This window comes from Astatotilapia calliptera, chromosome 15, assembly GCF_900246225.1.
Source record: "Astatotilapia calliptera chromosome 15, fAstCal1.2, whole genome shotgun sequence".
In the NCBI taxonomy this organism is placed as follows: domain Eukaryota; kingdom Metazoa; phylum Chordata; class Actinopteri; order Cichliformes; family Cichlidae; genus Astatotilapia; species Astatotilapia calliptera.
This window is the reverse complement of record NC_039316.1, coordinates 6,471,204-6,481,149: the sequence shown is the minus strand read 5'-3', so window position 1 is coordinate 6,481,149 and position 9,946 is coordinate 6,471,204. Positions and strand designations below refer to the sequence as shown.

At 40.8% G+C, this 9,946-nt stretch overlaps 1 protein-coding gene across 1 annotated transcript; it reads left to right on the top strand.

Annotated features, from left to right (window-relative positions):
* The first annotated feature begins 5,836 nt into the window (after positions 1 to 5,836).
* On the top strand, positions 5,837 to 8,892 carry iyd (iodotyrosine deiodinase). Its single transcript, XM_026142309.1, has 5 exons — positions 5,837 to 6,112; positions 7,539 to 7,745; positions 7,856 to 8,015; positions 8,131 to 8,287; positions 8,398 to 8,892. The coding sequence occupies exons 1-5, from the start codon at positions 5,914 to 5,916 to the stop codon at positions 8,578 to 8,580; spliced, it is 906 nt and encodes a 301-aa protein (XP_025998094.1). The 5' UTR covers positions 5,837 to 5,913; the 3' UTR covers positions 8,581 to 8,892.
* Positions 8,893 to 9,946: the final 1,054 nt, after the last annotated feature.

Here is a 9,946-nt window from a genome sequence, read left to right as displayed (position 1 = left end):
TGCTATTTAAAGCGCAGCGCCGGAGACAGGCGAGAAGGCGGAGCGAACACTGCAAGAAGTGAGAGGCTCTCAAACCAAAATATAAAGGTTGGTGACTGTAATCTAACTGGTCATCCTGCTGTTGGTAAAATTGCAGACAAATGCGTAAAAATGTACCATTAGTTGGTTAAAAATGAATAAATAAATAGGCTTAAAAGATTCAAATTAGATGAATGAATGTATTCATTTTTGCAGCGTACAAAGCGAAGCCCCTCAGTGGTGCTTCATCTTCGCAGATGCAGATACTGAGGGTCTTTCCTCAGCGTTGCTGATATTTCTCAAATATATTTTTCCAATTTCTAAAGTAGGGTTTGTAAAATTTTGTGGAATATAGAAGTAGGGAAGTCGTCTGAATATTTTCCAACTCAGTACAATTCTGAACTCTTTTGCGCCACCTGTCGGACATAATAATAACCTAACTTGTATTTTAATACATTTATTTAAAATAAAATTCTCCCTTCTTGTGTCGAAAGTGATTGTTTCTATGTGTGTGTGTGTTTTATATATATTTTTCTTATATTGGCAAATAGAGTGTAATGGACAGGATTTATGAGGGCGTTATAAATAAACTAAAGAAATGGCCTATCTTGCAAGCGTGTGCCTTATTGTGCCCACGTTATAACCAGTCTTGTCATTTAAAATATATTTGCAGAACTGTTATGTTGTATTTGTTACCATTTCTGCTTCCCCCTTTGCCCGATCTCTAATTAAAAACGCATTTTTATTGTAAATGAGACGTTTTAGCTGGATTAATAAAGGATATAGTTCCTTTCTGGCTCCGAAATGACTCGATATCATTCACGAGAGATGTTTTTGACCTACATTTTTAGATTATAGGCCAACAAGTCAATTATAACTCTATTAATTTTCACTTTTCGGTACAACTAGCTAGCTTTAAAGTGCCCAAGTGTATTTTTTGCTCCTTTACATGTTTGCTGAACTGCTTCATAGGGTAAAAACCTTTTTATTAATTAGATGCTGACTCTATTGTTCAAATCAAATCTATACTTTATGTTTTCCATTTGGCTTCCCTGGATTGATAAGTTTGAAAATAAAAGCATTCAACATTGTGAGTGTCAAAATGCATCATGTAAGTGTAGAAATATTTCTGTTGTGGGAAAACAGGATAAAATGACTGTGTTTGGGGCTTGATGATGAATCTGATCTAAAATGAACTCGTGAATGTCAGAAGAAGATACAAGCTTGAGTGTAATACTCTGGTAAAACTTCATAATGGGGGTAATTACTGTAGACCCAACATCTTGGATGTTATCTACACTCAGAATATCTTTTAGTATATTCTTTGGGAACTTGGTTTGGTCTTGGAATAAGCAGTCTATTACAGATATCAATGACATGTGTTGGTGAAACACTCTCTGTACCTGCAGTTTGGTTTTTCCAAAAATGTAACAAACAAAACAAGGACACACATATTGATCGCTGATGTCAACTCCACTGTGTAAGGTTCTTCCACATGTTCCACAAAAACAAATAAATAAATTAGGCGAGGGAAAAGATCTACTTACTTTTTCTGTTCTCCAGCCTCAGTAACTTTCACACAGTAACATCTACTGTAATATTTAAACCTCTGATGAAATCTCATAAGTGTTAGCTTTATTTTGTTACCACGATTGTTTACACAGAGTTTGTAATTGCAGAGAAATACTTTATTTATTTTGGGCATGTCATTTTCGAGCAGGAAGCTCAGAAACCCCTTTGGGGCTTAACAGGTTAATTAGGCCTCTGATATTTATTTGTGCTAATTTATAGTTAAGTTAATGGAAGAAAAATGAAAGCTTAGTCTACTGTTAGCATATTTAAATCTAAAGAAGGGTATCAAAAAAGCCAAACACCATTACAAAAAGAAGGTAGAAGAACACTTCTCCAACTCCAACCCCCGACGCATGTGGCAAGGACTCCAGACCATCACAGACTACAGGACCACCAAACCCTCCCCCGCATCCTCTGATGTCTCCTTCCTCAACGAGCTCAACAACTTTTATGCTCGCTTTGAGCGAGGGAACCCCACAACCACAACCAAAGCAGACGTGACGCCAGACGACCACCAACCTCTGACTCTCTCCCCCACCGATGTAGGAGCGGTGCTGAGCAGGATCAATGTCCACAAGGCTGCAGGTCCTGATGGCATCCCCGGGCGTGTTCTCAGAGCGTGTTCTGGGGAGCTTGCAGGAGTGCTGACAGACATATTCAACCTGTCCTTGGCCCACGCTGTGGTACCGGCCTGCTTCAAATCCACCTCCATCGTCCCAATACCCAAAAACTCCAACCCATCTTGCCTCAATGACTACCGCCCAGTAGCACTCACCCCCATCATCACTAAGTGCTTAGAGTGACTGGTCCTATCACACTTCAAATCCTGTCTCCCCCCCACCCTGGACCCCCACCAATTCGCATACCGCCAGAACAGGAGCACAGAGGATGCAGTCTCCATCGCACTGCACTCTGTCCTCTCACACCTGGACAACAACAACATCTACGCCAGAATGCTGTTTATAGACTTCAGTTCAGCATTCAATACAATCCACCCCTCACAACTCATCAGGAAACTGACAGACCTGGGCATCAGTTCCCTCATCGGCAAATGGTTACTGGACTTCCTGACCAACCGCCCCCAACATGTCCGGCTGGATAACCGCTGCTCATCTACCATCACAATGAACACCGGTGTACCACAAGGCTGTGTGATGAGCCCTTTCCTCTACTCCCTCTTCACCCACGACTGCAGACCTGCTGATGGTTCCAACACCATCATTAAGTTTGCAGATGACACCACGGTGATTGGCCTCATCAGTGACAACGATGAGGCCGCCTACAGGGAGGAGGTGGATCGTCTGGCTGAGTGATGCGACACAAACAACCTGCTGCTTAACACCGAGAAGACCAAGGAGCTCATCGTGGACTACAGGAGGAATGCTGACCCACATCCACCCATCCACATTAAGGGGACGGCTGTGGAGCGTGTGAGCAGCTTCAAGTTCCTGGGAGTCCACATCTCTGAGGATCTCATCTGGACGACCAACTGCTCCAAGCTGGTCAAGAAGGCTCACCAGCGCCTCTTCTTCTTGAGGACTCTGAGGAAGAACCACCTGTCTTCAGACATCCTGGTGAACTTCTATCGTTGCACCATTGAGAGCATCCTGACCAACTGTATAACAGTCTGGTACGGGAACTGCTCTGCCTCGGACCGGAAGGCGTTGCAGAGGGTCGTGAAAACTGCGCAGCGTATCGCCGGAGCACCACTTCCTGCCATAAAAGACATCTACAGGAAGCGGTGTCTGAAAAGGGCTGGGAAAATCATCAAAGACCCCAGTCACCCATCACATGGACTCTTCACCCTCCTGCCCTCTAGGAGGCGCTACAGGAGCCTCCGGACTAAGACCACCAAGTACCGGAACAGCTTCTTCCCCACAGCTATCAGACTCCTGAACTCTGCCTCCTGACATCTGACCCACGTTAACTCATGGACTGAACATACACACACCCACAATGGACAACTGTACCCTCAAACACACAATAATAACATGGACTGAACCACCACTCACAACCACTAGCACTTTATATAGCCTCTGTAGAAACTATCTACACCCTCACTTATCTTAACTGCACTACTGTATAGCTCTGTAATAATCATTCTGTACATACGATAATTTTTAATCCTACAACCGTTTACAACTTGCATAGTTCCCATTTCTGTATAGCTGTATATCTCAGATTCTGTAAAGTTATTTATTTCATATTCTGTATAGTTTTTCATATTTATATCCTGTTCATAGCCTGTACATAGCTTGTACTCACTACAGCCTGTACATACTTATAGTTATAGAATATTCACAACATACTTCATACCGTGTACATTATAACATACCATAATAGACCCACTTCTGTAATATATTTACATATCTATATTATTGCTAATATTTATTGTAATATATCTATATCACTAAAGCACTTCTGGATGGATGCAAACTGCATTTCGTTGCCCTGTACCTGTGCATGTGCAATGACAATAAAGTTGAATTCTATTCTATTCTATTCTATTTATTTGAAAGGGCATTGTGTTACTTTGTTTACATAGTAGGATATAGATCACAGTTATTCATCAGTGCAGCATTTTCTGTAAACTCAGTAAAGGTCTGTTACTGAACTGAATTGCAGTAACCACCAGAGGGAGCAGCATGTGTAGATTTGAAATGTCAAATTTCCAAATGTTGCTCTCTGGGAGACACTGATATTGTGAATGATTTAAAGACATGGTATAAACAGAATAAATTCCAGTGATGGCAGGATCATGGAGATGACAAAATGAAGCAATATTTTAATTAGTTAAAATATCATACTTCTGTTTCTAGGAATACAGTACTGTTGCAGATCATAAAGCATAGACAGACAAAATGAGAGCATTTTGATTTTTTTTTTTAAGGGGGATGGAGGTCAATGTTACAAACTATTCCCCACAAATCAAAGTCCAGTATTGTCTTTATTTATTTCTAATCTGGAAGCAAAAAACAGGAGTAGAAATAATAATCTATTACTCCTAAAACAGCAACAGTCATAATATTCATCTAGCAGTGCATATGGTATTTTTACAACTGCAAGCACTGCTGGAAATGTTGCCTCACACACTCAGGTACGCTCATGTCCACATCACTATCCAGCAACATTTGTCACCAAAAAATGGACATTTCCCCCCTTTTTTCCTGGAATTCTATGATTTCTTCCAATATCATGCTCACATTCCCACTGCTAACCCATTTAGTAATTATATGCTTTGTTCTATTGTCATCATCGTTTTGTGATCCGTTTTAAAAAATGTCCTTGAAAAAGGTTTGAAATCTCTTTAGCAAACTGTTTAAAAACACGGAGCAAATGTGGACTAATCGCTGCTGAGTGCTGTGATGAACAATGCGAACTGTTTACTTATATTTATGGGATTGCAGAGATCAAAGTCAAGATTTTTATTGGTTGTTCTGTGTTCTGACTCTTGTGTCACCGGTGACTTTGAAACTTTTACAGGTGAAGCATTTTCCATTAAAGTTTGAATGAATTATAGTGACAGAAAGAGGCCACAAGATGGCGCCAGTTTTGACGTAGTAGATACCACCCGTTGGCTGTTTGGTTTACGTTCGCACCACTCCACGAGTATTGTGCATAAAGTTTAAAGTATTCCTCAGGCTCATGATTTCTTTTTCCTTTGTGGCTGAATTAAAATAAATTAATTTAAGGAAACTAGGGCGAGTCTTTCATCAGTAATTGATTATTTAAAATACTTTACTGCCTAAAGTCATAGGTGTGAGTGCGAATGTTTCTCTGTCGCTCTGTGTTAACAGGCTGGCGACCTGACCGGGGTGTACCCCACCTCTCGCCTCATGGCATTGGGATTGGATTCAGCCCCCACAAATTAGATAAGTGGTAGAAAATGGATGGATGATATAATACATACCTGCCTGATCAACTGAAGTATAATATTGACCAAACTAGCAAACAGTTACCAGAGGATTGTACAGTACATCTAATTTAAAGTAAATCAGTGAACTGTCTGTGAACCTTAGACTTAGATATGAACAGACTGAAATATCCACTGGAAGTGGAATATTAACCTAGTGGGACTTTACACGGATTTAAATGTCCTTTATGTTGGTCCCAGTGGATGACTTGGTGGTGGATCTGTGCGTTATTTCATTTTATAGCTGACCCTGAAGCTAGTGGGCCATTTCTCAGTACGGCTGCTCTGACTCAGCCTACAGCCCCCGCCCCGATAACTGTAGTAGTGTTTCACAATCAAGTCTGCGTTCCGCTGAGGTAAGCAACACAAAGGGCAGGTACCCGTGGCCTTTTCTCTGCACTCCAGTGAGCATGGCTTTCCTGTCCGTGTTCACGCCTGTTCTGGCGGTGGTTTTATGCCTGGTGATAGGCTTCGTGCTGGTGAAATCATGGGACACAGAGACCACTTCCACATCTCCAGGCAAAAGTAAAGGGGCGACAAAAGGGGAGAAAAGACCATGGGTGGACCAGGACTTACAGGACGATACAGAAATCACAGCAAAAGAAGACGGTGAGAGCTGAGCCTTGTAGTTCGCTGTGGGGCTGAACTTTTTTTTTTTTTTTTGGTGTGGTTGGTTGGGTGCATGCTTTAGAGCCAGTTGCATAATGTTCAAATGTAGGTCACAACTTTTAAAATGCAATGTAAACTGAACATTGAACACAATAAAGAATGTGGTTACCGGTTTAAAATGTTTCGGCAAAGGTTCTGCGTGGATTCAAAAAGAGTTTTTTTTTATTGGTTGCCTATTACATAACGTTCCTCTGTTGTTTTTCACATGAAACTCCACAACTTGGCAAGGCGAGTAACTGTATCCTCACATGCTCTTTAAACTGAGAAAATGTATCATTTAAAGAACATAAAAATAACTCATTATGAATTTCATGCCAGCAACACATCTCAAAAAAAGAAAAAATACTTTGAGAGTGGAGAAACAAAAGACTGAAAAAGTAAGTGGTAATAAAAAGAAACAGCTGGAAGGACATTTTCCCATTGGCAATGGACCAGTAACACCATTGGGTTTAAAAAAGAGCATCTTAAAGCAGCAGTGTTTCCCAAAAGTAAAAATGGGTGAACCAAAAAAACAAAATTAAGTGTCTGTAAATTGTTGAAAATTTTCACAAAATTGTTCCTCGAGTAAAATTGTGACAAATTTGTATATCTTATTATAACTAAATTGAAATCTCTGCATGCAAGGGACATGGCTGAATATAAGTAATGCCAGTGCATTAAAAGCAGGCATGATTGTGTCACGGAAGTCACTGAGAAGAATTGCAGAAATCGCTGTCTGTTCTCCGTACTTTCCACAAATGCAGGTTGAAGAAGCCAAATGTGAAAGTGATCCAGAAACACTGTCTTCTGGTGTAAAGAGGAAAGTGACCACCAGGGTTGTTATCGGCACTCAGTTCAAAAGCCTGCATCTCAGATGGTGTGGAAACACATCAGTGCCTGTGAAATTGGCAGCTTTCACATCTGGAAAGGCGACATTCTTGCTGAAAGGTATATTCAGGTTTTAGAGATGTTCCAATTCAGATGGCGTCTTGCATATTTCAGCAAGAAAATGTTAAACTGCATCCATTACAGCAGCACAGGTGTAGAAGACTCCCTGTGCTCATCTGGCCCACAGTTCCCACATGGTGGAATACTGTTGTTAAAAGCAGACGGGATGCTACGCAGTGGAAAACAGGAACCTGTCACAACTGTATTTGAGACATGCTGCTGTCATCAAAATTAAAATAACCCAGTATTTATCATGAAATAGTAAGATATGTCAGCTTAAACATTTCGTATGCTTTGCGCTCTTGTGAATAAAATGTGGACTTATGAGATTTCCAGATCATTGCAATTGATTGTGATGACTTTTTACAGTGTGTCCAAACTTTTTGGGATTGGAGTTGTATTTTATTGGTATGTCTTTCTGTCTTTCATCTTTTATAAGATGGTGATGCTGATGATGATTGGGGGGACAGCACTGAAGAGGAGAACCTCACACAACTGCCTTATTCACCGCAGCGATACCCTGAGGAGACAATGCTGCAAAGGTCCAAGGAGTTTTACACTTTGATGAACCAACGGAGGTCTGTCCGATTCATCAGCCCGGAGCCTGTCCCACGGGAAGTCATCGATAATGTCATCCACACTGCAGGCACGAAATGTCATTAAAACATAATTCACTGGGATTCACCCTAGTATATTAGTCTGAGCTTCATTTTGAAGGGTTTTTTTTTCTTCTCTTCCTGTTCTTCACGTGAGCAGGTACAGCACCTAGCGGAGCACACACAGAACCCTGGACGTTCATTGTGGTGTCAGATCCAGATATAAAGCATCAAATTAGACTGATAGTTGAAGAGGAGGAGGAGATGAACTACCGCCAGAGGATGGGGGAAAAATGGGTTCAGGATTTGGCCAAATTGAGGTAAACATGCATGCAAGAACGAACATGGATAACATTAAATTCACAACTAATTTTCAGTTAATATCTTCCAAAGTAAAAAAAACACATTTTCTTTCTCTTTTCCCTCCTCTTGTAGGACAAATTGGATTAAGGAGTACTTGGATGTTGCTCCATATCTGATCCTCATCTTTAAACAGACCTACGGGATTCTCCCAAATGGCAAGAAGAAAACGCACTACTACAACGAAATCAGCGTGTCCATATCCTGTGGGATCCTCCTGGCTGCATTACAGGTCATAATTCAAATCATTTGAAACACTTGGGAAAGCAGCTCTTCTCTCTCTCATAAAATCCAAAAATGTAGTGCACAAATCTCACTGTTTCTCTCCGTCTGCTTCATCAGAATGCGGGTCTTGTTACCGTCACATCTACGCCCCTCAACTGCGGCCCCAAACTCAGACTTTTACTTAAACGCCCGGCGAACGAGAAGCTGCTGATGCTACTTCCTGTTGGTTATCCTGCCTCTGATGCTACTGTGCCTGACTTGAAACGCAAGCATCTGGATGATATTTTGGTGCATGTGTGAGAAAATGAGATGTCTTCATCAAATTCTTTGCCTGTAGCTGAGAAATCAACCAAGCAGATGCCTGATGAGAATTAGAAGTGCTTTCACAGTAGAGAGAAGCAGAGAGTGAGGCTTCTTTAGATCAGTCTTTAAATGTTTAAGATAGACAATCAAGAGAGGATGGCATGAATCTTTCATAGCTTACTAATTGCTAACCTAGCTTTTGAAGGCAAAGTAGTGAACATTTGGTTGGCTTATTTGGGTTTAGCATATTTCTATCATGCAAATTTCAAATAAATAACCAGCAAAAATTCTTTGATTCCGTTCTATAAATGTTCCTCTGGTCTCTGATTTTCCAAACCACACACAAACAACTGAGGAAAGTTCATTTACAACAAGATTTGGATGAATGAAGAACAGGTGGTTGCTCAGTTGAATGCTAACTGCAATAGCAGTGTTCAGTAAGCACCTGCATAGGGGGAGAAAAGAGAATGAACTGTAAAATTGAATTAGTTCCCAGAACCTGATGCAAACTTGTTGCCTTAAAAAAACTAAGTACAGCTTACTTAAGAAAACTAAGTTAGGGCACCTTATTCATTGTGAGTATAGTCCAGCCATGAGCCTTAGAGTATTTTTGTGGGAGATCTTATCTAGAATTAACTTTTCCCAAATACTGCATACAATTAGAACACTGTCATTTATTTTGAGTGTTTGTAGTGTTCCTTAAAAGGTGATTTCACAAGCCCTGATGAACAGGAGAAAGGTCATGCAGTCTCAAATTTCCATTCTTTTGACAGCTGGGAGGAGTTTGTCATGAAGTCCAATTACTCAATGGAACTTTGGATAAGATGCCTATAAGAGCTTCCTGTTGCATCTTATCTGTGTTGCGAGAATTCTTCTCTGGAGTTCTGCTGTGAGTTTTTGTAACACAGAAAGATTAACAAAACAAGAGAGCACAGCAGGCTGATTTTTGATCGCAGCGTTTGGCCCTAAATGTTACTGTTAAACCTTTTGTCTGTGCTTTCCTTGCCAAGATCTCATATTTTGAACTTGGTCTTTTTGACACCGATCTCCATATCAAAAGCTGAGATTGTTTTATCAAGATGTTGCGCCAAGATAGCAAGTTGTTTTCCTTTTCCTGCAATCTGGAACACACAGGTTGGTGATTTTTCTTCCTCCAGCCTCCACAGATCTCTCCAGGTATGTGTTGAAGAGTGCTGATGAGAGCAGGCATTAACTTCAACTGCAGAACAGAACTGGCGAAAGAGAAAAAAAGGTTACAAAATCTCTGAGTGGGTAATATTTGGAGAAAATATAACACCCACACACTACCTTTGTGAATGTTACCTACAAGCATACTTTAACAGGTAAAATGCAGTGGCAAACC